General features: G+C 34.1%; 1 protein-coding gene across 1 annotated transcript; it reads right to left on the bottom strand.

Moving 5' to 3' along the window:
• Window positions 1–1,637: 1,637 nt before the first annotated feature.
• On the bottom strand, window positions 1,638–19,719 carry LOC142627970 (phragmoplastin DRP1C). Its single transcript, XM_075801880.1, has 16 exons — window positions 19,306–19,719; window positions 19,136–19,199; window positions 18,426–18,530; window positions 16,431–16,532; window positions 14,718–14,768; window positions 14,540–14,601; window positions 12,482–12,572; window positions 12,304–12,368; window positions 11,887–12,081; window positions 11,629–11,748; window positions 11,331–11,401; window positions 10,063–10,288; window positions 8,563–8,613; window positions 3,838–4,069; window positions 3,375–3,514; window positions 1,638–2,036 (listed from the first exon to the last, which is right to left on the bottom strand). The coding sequence occupies exons 1-16, from the start codon at window positions 19,435–19,437 to the stop codon at window positions 1,911–1,913; spliced, it is 1,833 nt and encodes a 610-aa protein (XP_075657995.1). The 5' UTR covers window positions 19,438–19,719; the 3' UTR covers window positions 1,638–1,910.
• Window positions 19,720–20,420: the final 701 nt, after the last annotated feature.

The raw sequence follows: 20,420 nt of genomic DNA, 5'->3' as shown, positions 1-20,420 counted from the left end.
AGTATACTGAAATAGACCAAGAGTAAATTTTAATTCCGACAAATATAGATAATTACCGAAATGGCATTAACAAATTTAAGTATTAGAGTTAGGCTTGTAGTCTTGTTATTTTAAATTAGCTTGAGGATATTCTTGCAATCTTAGCATATCACTCTACGTCTCTAATATTGGGGACTAAGACTAACTAATTTCTCTCTCTCTCTCTCTCTCTCTCTCTCTCTATATATATATATATATATTCCTTATTTTACAGCTCACCTAAGGGTAGGGTCAGAAGCTAAGGCTTGCCTAAAATGTTCGAGATATTGAACAATTTTAGGGGAGCCATGGCATTCTTTCTCGAGATAGCATATGCCAAAGCCAATTTATCCATGGTTTTAAAAACTGGTTTGATGAAAGAACCGAAAAAGGGACCAGTTACCGGTTTTCTGGTCGGACCGGGTCCAATCGGTGGTCGAACTGGTGACGTAATAAATAATTTAATTAATAATTTTAAAATAATAAAAATGAAAAATATATATTAAGTTTTTTAACTAAGAATATTCAAGTTAAACATATATATATAATTTAAAAAATAATGTGAGTTTAGTTTTCGTGTATTAAATTTAGGAAATAAAAATAACAAAATCCACAACCCATATAAAATTTTATAACCGTGAAGAATCAAATTAACAATGTATAATAAATATTTATTAATATTATTATATATTTAATACTTTTATATATATTAAGTACTGACATGATATGGCTTTTTTTTTTACCCTTCCCTTACTTTTATTGAGTTGCCTTGTAAAAGTTTGCTCCTTTTAAGAAGTTGTAACGTGGCTCTAAGCGAGAGTCAGATAAAACTTTAAAAAAATAAAACAAAACAATAAAAGTGATTCACCTACCCATTCTTTTCATTAATACTTCACCTACCCATTCTTTCAAACTTCCATTTCTCCTTTCAAACTTAGTCTCATCCGAAAGCTAAAACCATTCTTCTCTTTTGTTTTAACTTTGAAGTCTTTTGCATTATAGTCTCACACTCTCACTCTCTCGGTCTCAGAATTTTTGCTGCAAAATAAAAAATTTCAGAAAGTTGATGCTTCCAAGGTAATTCATGTTTACCTTTAAAAAAAAATCAAGAACCACACTTTAATCTTTAGTTCTTTACCTCTCTTTTCATTGAGTTTTTCTTCCTTCCCACAATTTTGGATCATCATTCTTATGGGTTTTACGTTGGATTTGAAGGGGAAAAAATGCAACTTTTTGAAAAAAATGTGTAGTTTTAGTTTTAGGTTCAATCATACCGGTTCTCGGTTTTACAAATGAACCGGCCGGTTCTCAATTATTTCGGGTTTTTGGTGTTTTCCAGTTTTTTGTCATAACCAGACCAGATTAGTGGCTGGTTCCCAGTTGAACCAGTCAGACCAACCAGTCCAGTCCAGTTTTTAACACCATGAATTTATCATGTACATTTTGCACATCCCGCTTGAGGTTAAAACTTGTCACTATTGTGTTGCAATGGTGAGAATCTGAGCTGATTTTGTTGTATTATAGTTATTAAAATTCAGATCTAAACCTAAAGAAGAAAAAATAAAAAAGTAAGTGGGGTGTGTGGGGGGAGGGAGAGAGAGAGATAAGGCTTGAAGTTCTTTGTTTGTCTCTCAATGAAGAACAGGAAAAATTTGACAATCTATTATGAATCATCACAAATACCACATTTCATGTACGCCCATAGTTAAATGATGTTGAAACGAGAAACAATACCAAAGAGGTGGAAAATGATATGCGAGGGCAAATCAAAGCTCTAGTGAACAATGTAGACAATCATTATTTTTAGATTACAAAAAGAATATGCAATTAATTTGTTAACTAAGTGGTTTATCTTCTGAGAGTTTAAGCACAAAAAATGGCTGCAGACCTCGTTACTTCCATGCCACTGAGTCAATCTCATCTCTAGCTGACTTGTATAGTTCAAGCCTCTTAGCGATGGCTGTTCTTCTTTCCATAAGCGCCGGGTCCTCATCCAACATTGCACCAAGCTGCTGCTTCTGCAACACCAAGGGTAAGATTTTTTATTACTTTCGATATATATTGCTATTTAACAACTATTTATAACCTAAAGATGGCTATTTTTATTTATTTTATACGCTACAAATAGAAACCTGACCATTCTAACCCTTTAAATGCCTTAACCAACCCACTAAATAGCTTTGGCAAGTGAAAGTATGACTTCTTGATAGGGACACATTATGATAAAACATTACCCTATGAAAATTAATGATGCAGCATCCATTATCGCTACACTGGTAGTATACTATGAAAAAATATGACATAGGTTAAGAGTTATTATCTAAAGGTTAACAAGTAAAAAATATGAAATTATTACTATTTTTCTTTAGAAAATGGATGCCTTATTTTCACCATTCATACATTGTTAGCCACCATTCAAATTCAAGTGAAAAGAAATGGTTTGGCTCCATTAATGCATATCAAATTTGGGAGATGTCTACATTTACCATTTGTAGAGTTATTTTAACAGTTTTGATTTGCACATAACGCATGAAAAACTGGTTGATGCCTGATCAATGTGAGAACAATCTATTATAGTTTATTCTTTAGTTAATATCATTTTTTTTATATGTAAAAACTAAAATACTAATTCTTTTTTTTTTTCATAAAAACTAGAATCCTATATGGATAATAGATAAATTTTAAATTTTAAAATAAAAAATAAAAAATAAAAGCCCATATACAATACACCTGCTGGTTTTTACATTTCCTGTAATAGAAAGATCTAAGTCATTCATTATAGAGGGTCCATGTGCTTATTTAAATCTCTTAATTCCTGAAACATCTAAGCCAGTTGCAAGTCCAATTGCTGTTCACGGTCTTCATTATTTCATGTTTGGGAATAAATGTTTTACAGTCCTATTTTCTTGATGAATTTTTTTTTTTTAAAGAAATAAAATAATACATGACAAACCACACAAGCTAGAGGATGGTATCAGAAATTATTCACAATAAATTGGAAAATGTATCAACAAGTTTTTCAAAAGAGGGGTGAGCAGGAAGAAGATAACAAACTTACCAGATGTTATTCATTAATGTAAAAGAGTTTGTTTTTTGATAGGTATGTAAAAGAGTTTGTTGAACATTTATTCATAATTATTTCTTCAGATACTTGGACAAATTATTAATAAATAAAAATTAGGTTCAAATTGTTCAAGTATAACTTTCTCATTTAATTTTCCTAGTAGTTATAATCAATCTTAATATCCTAAGTACATACCCTCATGAAAAATCATTCAATGAACCTTTACTTTCAGAGGGGAGAGAGAATAAGTATGAGGCACACAAGCATTTAGAGTACAATATGAAAACTTTACCTCCCTCCGGCCAACGTGAGCGTAGAAGTTGTTGAGCAGTGATCTCTTGGCCTCTCGAACTTGACAATAGACCACAGCTTTGGGAATTGAATTTTTCAGTGAATCACAAACCATATTAATGTAAGCGTTGACATTTGAACCTGAAGAAATTACAGAGTATATGTCAGCAATTGACATGTATTTCTTTCCTTTATAGTAGAATTTAATCATGATAAATGATCAATATTTTACCATACAACTTGGATCTTGACAATATACTTAAACATGTATCAAAATTTAAATCCCAAATTTCATCAAAATAAATAAATAATTAAATCCTAAATGAAACTGAAATATAAGTCTGGAACCATATTAACACGCAACAAACACTAACACACCCAACTCTGAACAATTGAAAACTGAGCCACACTAAACCAATCACTTAAATGAGGACCTTAGCCAAAACTAGCAGAAGATAGCATACCAATCTTCCGGAAATGATTATCTGAGTAACGGTCCGTATTTGGGCCGCTTGGTGGGTTTGAAGGTTTCTCTGGTTCAAGATGAAGCTTCCGGAAAAATTCCACTGTCAGGTAGCTAGATTCCATATCCACCAGCCGCAGAACTGTTTTCCGACTTTCATCGCGAAATCTTTCCAACGATTCTGTTGCAGCAGCTGCTATGTCAGATTGAAGTGTTGGGAATCGTTTCAATTCCTGCAATTCCATAACATAGAATTGCATCAAGTATAACAAATTCTGTCCGAATGTTGGGCATCCCAAACTCATCTTATGAGGCTAGCTAAAGATGAAGACATGCATTTACCATTAAAGTGTCAAAACAACAAAAACCACTGCAGTTCTTTTTCAAAGTACGAATTACACTTCTTAAAAAGAAGTAGAAATCAGGAAGACAGCCATGAATACCCTTTATGCATTCTTTTTTGTCTTCACAAACATATGCCCGTCTTTATTCTTTACTTTGACTCAGAAGGAACTCATGATACAAGAGAAAGACACCACAGTATCAATAGATAGACCTAAGCCCCTGATAGTCATCACGTATCCAGGATGTATTCAATAACATCATGTCTTGTTAAGTACGTGGCTCTCAATATCAGAAAAGTTGCACCTAGCAGAAGTGACTAATTAAAACAATTTCAAAAATATCATATCTGCATGATCCATTCATGTCTATTTTTGTGATACATTGCACCATGTCTTCCAACAGTTATCATCACTCTGCCATATTATGGTGGCTCCACACAATCCAACATTACTGCCATATTCTGAACTTCAATGGATATTTGAAATTAATAATTTGAGTATCAGCTGCATACAGTACATAGTTCCGGACAATATTGCCACTGCACACTACAAAAATCACTTTTTGTAACATAGAAGGGGAACATGGTCATAGTATTACAGTATTACTAGCACTATAAAGTGATTTTTTGCTTTGTTCCTATGTTACATTAATTCTATGTATGTCAAATACCCATGTTTGCTAGAAACTTCCCTTGGATATTATCTTTGACTATCCCCGTGATTTCTAAAAACGAGTATATTAACCATCTTAGACGTTCTATGTAACCAGTACTTACTTTACAACAGGGGACATAAAACTAAATTAGCTACTCTTTTTTATTACAATGCTGTGCCCCTCTATCCCAAAATTAGGTAGTTCGACTGACCTGACACCAAGGGATGACTTGCATGCTAAAGCTCCATTAACAAAATGTGAACTAACACATATCCCATTTACCTTTCTTATAAATGTGCTGACTTCTACATGATAGAAAAAGAAGCAGTAATATTCATAATGAAATTAAGCACCGCCTTAAGCAAAAATATGACAACTATTTGCAATATAACTGTCAACTTTTGAAATATTATAGAAAATAAAGAGAAAATAAGAAAGGAATAATGGAAGAGATTAACATGTTTCAGTCATTGAGAACTATGTCCAACTCCACAACACCAAAAAGCCAAAAGGCTACAATCAGAGATATCAAGCCCAAGGCCCAAGCTCGTTGTAACTAGTCTAGATTCAATGTACTGGGACCTATTTGTAGTAGTGCAAGTAAAGAGATCCTAATCCTTGTAGTGCAAGTAATTAACCCTAGAATTAGTCTCCTTACATATACTCCCAATGGGCTCATTATAACACACAGTTCGAGACAATAAAGATATAGCTGCTCAAGACTTTTTTGCTGTTTACATAGGTTGTCAGGGAAAATCATGTTAATTTCTATTTGATTCCACTTTCTCTTTCTCTCTTCTGTCTCTCACTCTATATCCCAATATAAATTCTAACATGGTAAAATAGTCAGCCTCCTGTTTAGTTCCCCAAAGGTCGCCAGCTCATTCACGCATCTCACCATGAAACTGTCTTCAGCCAATGTCTTCTAGCAAACGTCGTTGCTATTCTCTGGTCGTTAATGCCGTTGCTATCAGATCAACTTTTGTCACTGGCCACTGCTACCACCAGTAAATGTCTTAAGAATTCCATCTTCAAGCCACTATTCCCCTGCCAATGTCCCCCAAGCCACCAGTCAATCATTCTTCAGCCATAGTAACTGTCCTCCAGTCACAGATGCAGCCGTCCTCTAGCCACTATAGTCATCTTTTGGCCTCAATTTATAGTTGTTTGCTGCTGCAGCAGTTTTCTCACACGTTTCACTCTAAATTATGTCTAGTCCATTCTACATTCAATCTGATCTTCCATGGCACACTCCAGCTTGATTTAAGGAGGGATATTATTGATATCAAGCCCAAATCCATTGTAACTAGTCTAGATTCAATGTACTAGGACCCACTTGTAGTGCAACCAGAGTAATCCTAATCATAATTGTAGTGCAAGCAAAGTAACTTTGAGTTAGTCTATGGTTAGCCTCGGGTTAGTCCCTCTATATATGCCCCCACCATGCTTGTTGTAAGCTATGAAGCACGGGTGCGGGTACAGGTGCGGGTACGGGTGCGGGACTCGGCAATTTTTGAAAAAAGTGGGTGCGGGTGCGGCGGGACTCGGCAATTAAAAAATTATTAAAAATATTTTTATTTATATTTTCTATATATTTTTACTATTAAAATATTCTTAAAAAACATATTACTAATTTACTATGCCTTGATTCACAAAACAAAGAAAGAAAAAAGCAAGAAACACAAAACACAACACAAAACCAAAAAGAAAACACAAAAGAAGCAACAAATATTCAAAATAAAATTAAGGAAGGATAGATTTAGGGTTTTTGGGTCTCATTTAAAGCCAATTTCGGCTGTTTCAGCCTGTTTCGGCCGTTTCGGGCCTGTTTCGGTCGCCGGCCGATACGGCCGAAACAGCCCGATTCTGGCCGAATCGGCCCGAATCTGCTCGAATCGGCGCCGCGTCGGCGCGAGTCGGCGGGAAAAATAAGATGCCACGTGGCCGACTCGGCCGGACGCCGCACCGACGCGCGAGCAACGGCGTCCCTCGCGAGTCGGCGAGTCCCGCCGCGTCGGACGTGGGTGCGGCACCTCCGGTGCCGCGTCCGTGCATCCCAGGTTGTAAGACCTATGTAGCTACTTAAGGGGTTTCTGCTATGGACATAGGCTGACAGGCTAAACTACATTAATTTCTATGTGCTTCTGCTTTCTCTTTTTCTCTCTTCTCTCTCTCACTCGAAATCCCAACATAAATTCTAATATTTTATCATAGTTATATCCCAAAATATCATTCATTTACTTGATTGATAACACATTACAAGTGAACTCATATTTATAATTGGGTTTATTGAATTTGAAAGTAGTCAACTATCAATTCATTACCTGTATATTTTCAATTTGAATTTCATATCAATATAATAGATTGCTCCAAGCCTTTGATTTACTTAAAGCAATCAAACACTTGATTTAGTCTTCATGGTTTGTAAAATGAATCATAATTTCCAACACCACCCCTCAAGTTGTGTATTAAATCTTTTATGAGATGCTCACATACAGAAACTGAAACTAAAGCTTGAAACTATCTTCCAAAGTAATTTGTACTTGTTATCCTCTCTCTTTTTGGAGTTGAAGAAAATTAGCAGACAGAGGTGAAACTTGGTACCAATCAATTTAGATGCTTCAAAGGCACATAAAAGCAACAACTCCATTAAAATGGCAGCTCCTAAGAAGATGTCACTATAATATCGATGTGATGAAATCTGTTGCTATGAAGCAAGGTATTGGGAGTGACAATTGCAAAGATAAATAACCAATATGTATAAAGAAGCAATGATATTTTCTAATGAAAATAGGAAGAAAAAAAGAAAGGGAGGTAGACAATATAAGCTCATTGGCAAGGTGATTATATTACAAATCACCAACAAGAGGGAAATGATGTGAGTGAAGAGGTACAATGAAGGTCAATCAATCCACTTTAATACCGTGTCACTAGGGCCTACATCTACAACATTAAAACTTAAAGAGCTACATCTTTTATTCACTAGACTGGTAACATATTATCAAAGAATCCATATTTATAATGGGTTTAGAATTTGAAATTAAGTTAACTATCAATGTACTACATGTGCATTTTAAATTTGAAATCCATATCAATATAATTGATTGATCCAAGCACTTGATTTACTCCAAGCAAATCAATCCTTTGATTTAGTCTTCATGGTTTGAAAAGTGAATCATACTTTCCAAAATGTTAGAAAAATGGTTAAATGATTAAATTCATCATTTCGTAATAGCTTAAACTTTTGGGATGCATGTTAAGTTATCATGGCATTAATATAGATAGTCTTGAGTTCGAATCTTGTCTTCCACTCTATCTCCTATTTGAAATTAAAAATTTAACATGTTGTGCCACGCTTGTTGAGAGGGAATTAAAACCCAAACGTGAGAAGGATAGTTAGAATAATGGTTAAATGATTAAATCCACACTTTTCTAAGAACTTAAGTTTTTGGGACTAGTGGTAAGTTATCAATAATGAAACCAAATAGATGTTGTTGGAAACCAAAGGAGTTAGGCTCACAAGTGAGGAGTGTGAGAATGATGGTTCAATGATTAAATTTACTCTTTCCAACTAGTTAAGCTTTGGAAACTAGTGGGAAGTTATCAATAATGAAGCAAAAAAATATGTAGTTGGAAATCAAACCGCTGAAATTTTTAAAAATGTTCTGTATACATTATACAACAAATACTGAACTCTTGCAAAAATTAATAACTAAAAATTGCTTACCTCCGTTTCAGCTATTGACTTCCTTACTAGTTCTTTCAAAACGAAGTGCACCTGAGGAAGAGAACAGAGAACAAAAAATATGTTTTTTAAAAATGTCAATGATGGGATTTTGGGTAAACTAAGAATTTTGCCTCTATGAAGAGCATTACTTTGAACCAAATATAAGGAATTGGTAGAAAATACAAATCTATATTACAAAAATTTAATGTATCAATGCCATTTCCACTCAACTCCACCTTCCTAATAACTTCCTACCTTCCTAATAATATATTATAGTCTCTCAATAGGCCACTAAATGCCAAATAATGTGGTGGATTGCTACCAATTAATCTCTATCATATGAAAAATTACTACTTCTCCCAAAAGCCTAAACTATTGAGAAATTGTGAACTTTATCACTTAATCATTATTCTGATACTCTCATTTATATGTGGGCCCAAAATACTCATTAATGAGTGGGACCCAACACATAAAATTTTGAACTTCAAATTGAAGTTATAAAGTGGACATATGGTTCAAACTTAACACCACCTATTCTAATACAATAAGAAATTATTTAGTCCAAAAGCCTAAGCTGAAGAGAAATGGTAAATATAATCACTTAACTATTATTCTGACACCTTAATAGAATTGTACTCTTTTACTTTTTCTAAGTTCTATGATTTCAAGAATAGAATCTAAGACCCAATCCAGTTCACGTCTATTTTCTTTTCACCATTTCAGATCTCTAATTGTCACCATTCATTGAATGTAATATCCCCAACAAGTACCAGAATCCTTTAAGATTAGTTAATAATGCTGAAAAAGATCCTTCTAATATAATTTTTTCTCAGCCACCCATGCTCTAAGATAGTGAATTGCCTCCTTGAATATATCTTGAAACATGATGTAATCCCCAATTGGAGAAGTAAAATTTAACATATTGAAAGCAGGTTGAATGCATTTTGAAGAACTATGTTTATCATACACACTCAAAAGTAGATTACTTTATGCATGAAAGACCAAAGAAATCCAAAATTCTTATTCTCCACATAAGCCTTTCAACCACCTTTTTTTCACTAGAACCATTCAATCACTTGGTCTTTCGAAATTCTTGTACAAGAGAGCAGCACCAATGACAAAGCTAAACAAGGATATAAACCTGTCAGCCAAGCCAAGCATAAAGCATGTGTAGAATGTTTCCCTATCCTCCTTTTCCTCTCTCTCTATCTCTCTCTCACTCTCTCATTATAACCGTTCTTTTTCTTCAGCACACCCATCACGTGCTATTTTGCTATGCATATATTAAAAGAACATTCAGACAATATAAGTTATCATATTTTTCACAATTCTAAAGAGTAAACATGAAAGGGGAAAAGAAAACTCAAGTACATTAGTGCATATTATGATAGGGTCAGTACTATCCATTATGGTGCGTATAATAATACCGTCAATACTGTCTATTATATCCGTGAAAACTATGTCTGTAAAAGAACTATATGGCAAATTTAAGAACATTACTGCATCAACGGAGGCTTCAGCTGGGCCTTTAAAATAGCTGATAGATCCATCAATGAGTCTTCTGTATCCTTGTTCTGGAGCAATCAAATGTGGCTGATAACCATCAGCCTCAGATACAACTTTCTGGACATTTTTTGTAGAGAGATGACGGTCAAAGGGGAGCTTTTTTAGAGCAGCTGGTAGTTGATGGTCAAAAACTCCATATATCCGATCTCCACCAGGCCGCCTGAGGTAGCAAGTACTTTCTTAAATATATATATTACCCAAAAAGGAGACCAAAATAAAGAAAGAAAAAAAAAAACTTAAATACAAATATTTACGACAAAAAGAAGTAGACAATATTTTCTTGGGGAGAAATCAAAATTACACTGTTAAATCATGTATATAATCAAACTTGAAAGACATCCCATCTTTGGCAATGTTAAAACCATGTGACACTAGAAAATGATACTATTTTTATGAACTATATTATTTATGAAAAAAAATTCATTTTCTTAAAAAAATGTTTTTGTTGCTTTAACAAACTCTCTTCATTGAAGGACTGCTAGAATTGGTAAAACAGTTCTCTGCCAGTTGCATTTTTGACACAACATTTAGTTGGACAGGTTCAAAACATATCCTTTATTAAAATCATATAAAAACAAAAAAATGGAAAGAGTTCTCAGTTCTCTTGAAATTATGAGCATTGCCAATGTACTCTTGAGGGGCTTTGACTTTTTTCTCTCAAAGGACCAAGGTATAGCCAACGAGCTCTAGCTCAAATGGCACTTCCTTACCTTAAAAGCAAGTTGGAGGGCAAGACCCTGGTTCAAGATCCACCCGGTGTAACTTACCAATAAAAATATAAAAGGCCAAGGAATAACAAAAACTGATGATTTATGAATTACACAATTGTAGTACTGAAGGGTAACCACAAAGGATTTAAACCATCAGAACCAGCACGTAGCCAAGAGCTTAAAATGCCAAAGTTACCCTTTCAAATTAATTTCCTCACTAAATAGTGATCAATTTGGTCTTTGTGCACTAAAATGTGAAACACATTTAATCTTAATGCCACATGTTTATCCTCCAATAGGATTTTTTTTTTTTTTTTAAAACATCATCCTCTAGTAGTCCAGTTCCGAACAATGAATCAAATAAAAAGTTTTTAGTAAGAATCAATTTTGTACTTGGATCAAGCAAATCAAACAACAATTTCAGCCAGAACCTACTTAGAATTCTTTAATTGAAATTGATAATAAATTTGAAGAAAATTTCAAGGGAGTTACCCTCCATCCAGGTGTTCCTTAAACACACGGTCAAATGCACGACACATTTCTAAAATAGTGTACAGCTGAGCCTGTATATACAGGTAACAAACTTCAAGTCAGGAGAATAAAAGATAAAGATTTGGCCCCAAAGTAGTTTAATCGGATGGGGGCCACACGTTGAGAAGCAGAGGTCACTAGTTCGAATATCCCCTTCCTTCTTCCCTTGGAGCCAAAACTTACTTATCAATAAATAAATAAATAAAAGATTATCATTCCTATCAAAGAAAACTGATTTCCACATAGGTCCAGTTCGTACCCCTGAGTCTACTGCAATAGGCCTTCCAATACGGTCCAACTCAGCGTTTAGTTCATCAATTGTTTTATTTATTAAAGCAACGATACTTGGTATCCGCTGTCTTATAACAGTCTCCAAATGCTGACAAGAAACAAGATGAAAAAAGAAAAGGGGAAAAGGAAAACCACTCAATGTTAGAGAAGTCAGATATTTCAGCAAATTTGTAATGCGAGCCAATATTTAAGAAAATAACTTGATGTCAAAATGGATGAATAAGACCTTAGATAAAAGTTTGGCAAGATACTCTGAGCCCATTTTATGTGCCATGTGTCCATACTCAGGGCTCGTTTCAAAGTATTCACGCTCCTTTCTACGAGCAGCAATCATGTCAACATTTTTGTTTATATCAGCTTGTGAACGGTTCACAATTCCAACCCAGGGATGTTGCAGCCTGTACGACCTTCCTTCAAGAACCTTAAACATCCATATAGACCATCTTTAATATTGTGCAGACAACCAAACTTAATGTGATTTTGAAGAGAATAAATATTCAGTAGTGCAACAAAAGGAAAATAAAGAATTTAACAGAACACCGAACACAGAAAATAACCATGTGATGTGGATTAAGGTATTGCACTCATAAAATTTAAAGTGTAGTGTGATTGATTCATGCAGTAAGGATGATTGAATCCATACATCCAAAGCATTTGTTCCTTTATCCATTAGATCGAGTTTTGTTAGCACACCAAATGTTCTTTCACCTGAAAATACAAAATGTAATAGAAAAATAAAGCATATGCTCACAAAAAGAAAATTCATATTGCTAAATGCAAAGAAATATAGCCTTAAACAAATGTAACCTACTTCATAGTACCTGAAGGATCAACTTCTCTTGCAAGTTTTATGGCATCCGAAGTGGCAATATCTTGATTAGCAGGAGAAATAGCCAATATAATGCAGTTAGGCTACAAAATAAGAAAAGTCTGTTAGATGAACTAAGCATATAAAAAATTTAAATGTAAAGAAATAATTAATTTTGCATAAAACAATTTTACTCTAAATCCTTAACAATTCTAGAAATATGCCAGATAGTAAATTTATTGTTAATGCAACGTCTTAAATAAGTTAATCTCCAAAGGCATGAGATACATCACTAAGAAAAGAATCTGGAAGCATAAATTCTGCCTTTTATGGTCTGTAGTTAGAATTGAACCCCTAGTCCCACCCTCTTCTTTCAGATGCCAAGTTAGCTCCAGCATACTGCAATTTTTTTGGCAAAGAGGAAGGAAACTTAAAATATTTAAGGAGATAACTTTAGGTCATCACAGCAAACTCAGAAGTACCCATCACTGTCCTGGAACTGCATAGTTGTGCACATGAATGAACTCAATTCATTTAAATCCCATCTCACTGTATATGGTCATGAATTCAAAGATGCAATTGAAAGGCTCCAACCAAGGACTCATAAATCAAAGAGAGATAAAAGTCAGACTACTTTCTAAGTAGGATGGAAAGCATTTCTACTTTAAAAAAGGAGGGAGGCACGTTAATGGAATGGGTGGATATGGGACCGTAAGTTCCACAAGGATCTACTTGGAGATTGATTTTGAAACTAGCTGACTGTTGGGAAGACCTTCATGGTGGCGCTTTGGGTACTATCCTGAAATAAGTATTATGAAGAATGGGCCTTTCTATAAAGATTTTTTTATTTTTTATTTATTTTAAATAGGTAAAACTATCCTGCAATCCTTTCCTAACCCTACACTCAACAGATTTCCACTCGCTGCCTTAAGTCTACCAAGAATCCCTATTTTCAGAATTGTAAGAGTGTGAAGAATGGAATGCTCTTGAGGCCCCCAGAAATTTGTAAAGAGCCAGGACTTGTTTCACATTATTGCTGTGTTCTCCAAGAGCTTAGTTACTAGTGACGAATGTGGCAAATAACACATCTGTCTTGAGAATAAGACTACACTGAGAGCTTGTCCCATTCCATTGGAATTTGGAGCAGATGGTGACTAGCCTTATCCAACTAAGGAGTGGAATCTTCTGCTTCTCCCTACCAAGAATTTTTGCTTAAGTGTACATCACTACATCCTTGGGAAATAAATTTCACACACTGATCCATTTGATTAATTAAGATTAATCTCTAAACAAATGATAATTGTGTAAGGTACAAGTTGATCAGTTAACCATTTATTACTTCAATTGCTTATATAATCATATTCATTGAATAATCTTTCTGTTGAGTTGTAGAGATCAATTAATGGTACTTAACTATATTTACAGGAGCTGGTTTAAAGCAGTGATCTGAAGCAACAAGTTTATTATAAGAGGGGCTCCTTGATGTATTTTTGGTGCATTTTGAAGGACGAAAGTAAATATATTTTGTTATGTTAAGAAATATACAATCTCAAGAGAACATTTGATGTCTTGAAATCCTTAATTCCTTGAAGAAGATACTGGGGCAAGGAGCTGGATCTTCTCTTATTGATTTACTAACTTGATTTTTTTTTAATGTGTTTATTTTGTAGATATCCATCCCTGAGTATTGCCTTCTTTTTATTGAATTTATATATTTCAGCAAAATTATTTAAAGCATCTTCACTGTTAGAGATATACATGACATATTACCCATATTATAGGCCCAAGCCCAGGCCTACTTTGTGTGCAAGTCAAGTCTCCTACTTATACTAGAAGTCTAGGGTTTAGCCTACTATATATACTCATGCTATGGTTCATTGTAACACAAGCCATGTACTACACTCTTATAAATTAAAGATGTAGCCCTTAAAGGTTTCCTCCGTAGACATAGGCCGACAAGGCTGAACCATGTAACCCTTATGTTCTCGTGTTCCTATTCTATGCTTTCTCTTCCACATCTACTCTAGCATATTCAATATGGTATATATCAATGCTAATATTTAACACTCACCTTCTCAACATAAGAACGAACCATGTTTTCAATATCTTCAACAATAGATTCTGGCTGTCCCTCTGCAAAAGCCAAAATTTGTCATTGTGAATCCAAATGCGTAGAATGACTACTCTAACAACAGAAAGTAATTGAACCATTGCTCCAGGGAGAATTAAAAAAATTTCAAAGAAATTACCTACAGCAACCTTTGTCAACCCAGGAAGATCAATGACGGTTAAATTTACAACTGCCAAACAAAATATGCTCTTAATATAGAATTTGATAAAGAGAACTAGAGTTACTAAAGAATAAAAAACAATACAAGAAAAGCTGACAAATGCTTACATAAAAAGGAAAGAAGGAAACATATATCAAGATTAAGCGTATCATGTCTATGATATTCATATTTTATGTTCTTTTGAGGCTAAAGAGAAATCACTTGTTCAGTTACAAGCTCTCAGCCAAAGTACTCTTTTTGAATGGGCTAGGTGCTGGGGTTCCTCAAACTGTTCTTCTTCTCTGGAGTTTCTTACTTCCCTTAGAATTGCCCCTTAAGTTGTTTGTCTTATTTCTGTTGTTTTTGGTTGCTGTTTCTTGTGTTCACCATCATGAACACCTTGTATTTGCTGTTTCCTTTTTTCTACATGATTAATATAATTCTTATTACTTATCAAAAAAATTTATGCTTCTGATAGAAAGGGCTTCAGTATTCATGATTCTGTATGAATGACTAGGAATTTCAATAAGAATCTACATAAGGTGCCCATTAAAAATTTTCCTGTGGTATATCACACTTACAGTTGCAGACAGAGGAAACACAAATTTTATGCTCAATTTGCATTGCAGAACTAATAAAATTCTTCACCTTATATCTTCCATCCCCTAGGAAACTCCAACAAGGTGAAGAATTTTGCTGTAGATAATTTTTTGCAAATCATGTGAATCTTTAAGGGATGATTCAGATAGGCAACTCTATCAATATTGATAAAATACCACTAGACCCAAAAGCTTAAACAATTAGACAATGGTGAAACTGATCTTTTAATCAGTATTCTCACACTCCTCCTTACATTTAGATCCAGACTCCCTCTCAAAAAGTGGGGCACAACACATGATATCATGATAAACTACAGCTAATCCCAAAAATTAAGTTATTAGGAAATAGTGAATTTAATCATTTAATCATTATTCCAACAAATATCACATCTAGGATGGTAGGCACTTTAACTCCATCTTTACTAGTCAACTATATCTGTGAGCTAATTTAATATACAAATAACTCTCTCCTTATCCCATTGTTATTGAAATATATAGTAAACAACCTTTTTTTTTTTTTTGATAAGCATATGGTAAACAGCCAATGATGAAGGGAACCTTTAAACGAAAATGTAGTGAAGTGTAGGAACCTGTTATAGTCAATTTTATTGTTATTTGGGCTATGTACCCGGGTGATAGCCCATTCCCTTCCCTTGAACTCCTCACCCCCTTAAACCAAATATCTGTTTGAATATCTTTTTCTTTTTAATTTAATTGAATAATCACTGAAAGATAACTACCATGATGGAGAATAATGATGAAGATGATTAAAGAAAAACTAATTCTTCATACTACAACATCCAATTTTAATATGTGGCTATTAAGAGTTTTTTTTAAACCCTCAACAAATATGGGCCTTTGATCAAAACCATACTTGTAGTTTCTCTAGTTTTTTCATCTATTTTCTACCACTATTCAGTACTTAGTAAAGAAAGATACTCATCAAGTTTGTGTCAAGAACAAGTTACTACAGTCATTGGTGAGTGAATAAAAAAGAGGCATATATAAAGGGAAACGCTTTATTAAATACTTTGAGATAGTTCATTTGAATAATTTATCAACATTTTGATAAGATAAAAACGTAAGTACAAACCATTTGGAGAATATATGCTCAGGTGAATTGGAATGTTAGAGATTTGTTTTGACCTCCCTGTAATACGATCTGTTTCATCTTGGATCTCCTTACGAACAGCAGCTGAATAAGCAAAAAAGACAGAGTAATTGTCATGGAAAGTTGTAACATGACTATAGTTTATATTCTAAAACATGATCGCATGACAAAGTGAATGATTGATTGCCAATGAGCTCTACAGCTCAAGTGGCGACTCAGGTGAGGGCATGGGCGCAAGACCCACCAGGTGCGTGTGTAACTTACCAATAAAAAACACTAAATAATTGGCAAATAAACCTCATATATGTCAAACTTCTTATTTTTGGAAATAAGTTTGTTGCAAAGTACATCATGACAACCAAACAATCTGGATGAGGTAATACTTAACAGGAATAGGTATACAAATTCCTAAATAAGCTAGTCTTTAACTGATTCAATGCAAATACAGTAATAGATGAGACAAATCATACATTAACTAAAATGTCAACCAATTCAAAGTCATCCCCAACGTCAACATATTAGACTTCTATATTCCAAATTCAAGGCTTGTACAGAAACTGAAATTTGAAACCCACAATGTAATTAATTTAACAATCTACTTTACAAAGACTTTCCTATAGCTCCTGGCCTGCATATAGTATAATTTGTATGTAAATCCATTGGATGAAAAACAATAGCACGCATTAATATTCAAAAAAGAGCAAAAAGGAGCCAAAGAGCTCAATCTCAACTGGCGCCTTATTCCCTTATAAGTCCCAAGTGGAGGGTGAGATCGTGAGTGCAAAACTATCGGGTGTGTGTGTAACTTACCAATAATAATTTAAAAAAAAAGGGGGTGGGGGGACTTGATTGTGTGCATCATCATATTCATCCCCTTGAACTGAATGGTACAAATTTTAGTTCTCTGCATGAAAGTAATGCTATGTTTTCCCATTAACACCTGGAGCTATCAATCTCCTGCCACTAGTTTCAATCAAATGACTATGGTGTGGATGCCTATTATACTAGTTACAAATACTAAATGACCTAAGGACTTAAGGGCCATATCATATGAACATACCCCAGTTTACTAACTTCCAATCAAATTTCCATATCAATATTAGCCTTAAATGCAATTATCATTAGCAAGTCTGAAATTTAATGGAACAGAAATAATTTTTTTCTAATACAAACACACACACACACACACACATACATATATATATATATATATATAACTGGGTTGTGGGTTCAAATGGCAGTTCCATAACTTACCAATAAAAAAACTGTAAAATGGTTAAATTATATAAGGAATTGAACCTCAAAGACAACTTTGACTACATAATAACCAAAAGAATCCATGTGTCTCCGATGCCCATAACCAATACTTGCAGTATCTTCCCTTGGTCCTCAGAGCTAAATATGAAAATCAGATACTTGCAAGCAAACCCAAGCCATCGGGTCTAAACTTATATATCAGTTTGAATATAAGAAAAGAAAAAAAAAATGCAATCTTAAGCAATGAAGATACTATTTTTAGGCAATTTAATTTTCCTGTTGGCATCTATAATAACAGCATTAGGTATCTACCATATAAGCTTACATCTCATATCTGTGTACCAAAAGAAATATCAGAGCACCCAAACCTTATTTCAAACCATATCTTCCTTATTTCAGGACAGAACTTTACCTAAGAATTTGGTATCGCAAGCAATTCATAAATACTATTGTTATCCAAAAAAATTCTTATTGTTAAAAATGGGCATCTATTGTTTAAACAAGGAAAATTATTTTTTTTCAAAATATGCAAAAAAAAATTCATCACCAAATCAAAAGTAAATTGAATCCTTAAGACAGGCAATGGGTAAGTAAAAATTTCTAAAAGCACACAGAGAGAAAAAAAAAAAAAAATACACAAAAAAAGAATTTAGCCACTAATGGCATGAGTTAAAATAAAAAAGGGACATAAATTGCAGCCTTGATCAGAAGTTGACATACCAAAATCGGTTAACCTTCTCTTTGGTGCATGGAGAAATTCTGCATATTCTTGCCCCCCTTCTGTCTTATGAAGTTGCAACACTAACGGCCTCCGCGTAACAATACCTTACAATCAAAGACCAATAAATAGGATCAAAACATTCTTCCTTGTCAAACCAAAAAAAAAAAATCACTAATATGTTAATGGCATAATTAAAATTAATTAATTGATGGTGACCATTCTAACTCAAAATAGAAAGAAAGAGAATCAGATCATGGCTAACTGAACATGACCGATGGGCATTAAATGTTCAAACACTCCCCCTAACATAATTTTTCTCATGACTTAGGAAAATTATTGTGTACTCTTAGAGTATCACAAATGCGTGCTCTCTTCTTTCATATGAATAGTATGTCCCACTAATTAAATTCATGGTAAGACCTACCATTTATTCATGTGAGAAAAGGGAGTACCATTTATAGTAGTCCGGCAGTACCTAATAATTTTCTCATGACTTAAGATAAGGTCGCAAGTTCTAGTTCGGAAATCAGCTTCTCCAACAAAAGACAAAATCGTGATAAGATTGTCTATCAATCATCTCTCTCAGACTTCGCAACGTATTATTGTATGGCATTTCTTGGTAAGTAAATATATCATAAATAATAACTAGATCCAACATTGAATTTTTCTATTACTTCTTCAAGAGACTTAAAAGTGAAAGACGAATTACCGGATCCGCGAGGCAGAAAGTCTCTTCCAACAACGCTTTCCAACACCGAAGATTTTCCCGAACTCTGAGATTTTCCACACACACACAAAAAAAAAAAAAAAAAAGCATATTATATATCAGAGAAAAATACAGTAATATAAAAGAGGAGGTGAAAGATGAAAAATGCGAACCTGGCCTCCGACGACGGCGACGGAAGGAAGAGCTTCCCAAAGCGACATCCCCTCGCCGCCGTGATCGCCTAAGACGGTGCAGGCTCGCTGGATCCGGTTCACCAGCCCGATCAAGCTCTCCATCGTTGCCATATTTTTTGAGGGAGGGGATGGATTCAAAGCGACCGAAGATCTAAGAAATGTACTATTGTTTGTGTGATGGGATTTGTAAGATTTTGAGGGAAGAGAAAAAAAAAAAGATATGGATCGGAGAACGGAATGCGGGATCAACCAACAATGAGGGTTTCAATCACTGAATAATAAAAAAATGGGTTAGATGCAGAACGTGGATCTAGAGAGAGAGAGAGAATACACGGAAAAAAACGGTTGAGGAATGAGTATGAGGCCTAATAGTTGCTTTTTCTTTTCTTTTTTTTCTTTTTTTTTACGTAACTTTGCACTCTTGGAGAGCTATTACGTATGATTTTGCATAACGAGTCACATCTCCAATCTCCACGGTGCATATTTTCGTAACAATCTTTTTCTTTTTTTCTTTTTTTGTATGAACTCCAAAAGTGGTAAATGGTAATAAAACAAATAAACAAAATTGAAATGGCAGAAAGTCAAGATTATCAAAAATGTTACGCATAATTTTTCCAACACTTAAATAATCGGTTATTATTGGTGAGAAAAATTAAAATTTCACTTATAAATTCAAATTAAAGTTAATAATAACTTATAAATTATTTTGAAATAATAAAAAATTGTTTGAGATTGTTTGGGAACTTTTCTTTACCTCTGATACGAGAGAATAGCGTAAGATATTCACCTATTTAAAAATAAATAAATAAATAATAGAATATTGTTCCCGCTCCAGCCTTTTAAGCATGCAAGCACGTACAGCTGTCACCATCTTTCTAGTAACTATTGCCATTTCAGTCTTTGGGAGTGGGCTTTTTAGGAAATGAAACAAACCTTTCCCCATCTAAAAGGGAAAAAAAAAACACTATATTTAATAATTCCGAAACACCCACATTAATAATTTGATAGATACACCACAATGACATTAACCCAATACTTCCACCGTCGACAGGTAAAACATCACTAGACTACCAAGACGGTTGGTATTGACGTTG

Source organism: Castanea sativa, chromosome 3 (genome assembly GCF_040712315.1).
Source record: "Castanea sativa cultivar Marrone di Chiusa Pesio chromosome 3, ASM4071231v1".
NCBI classification, from domain to species: domain Eukaryota; kingdom Viridiplantae; phylum Streptophyta; class Magnoliopsida; order Fagales; family Fagaceae; genus Castanea; species Castanea sativa.
This window is presented reverse-complemented; position numbering and strand designations above follow the sequence as displayed.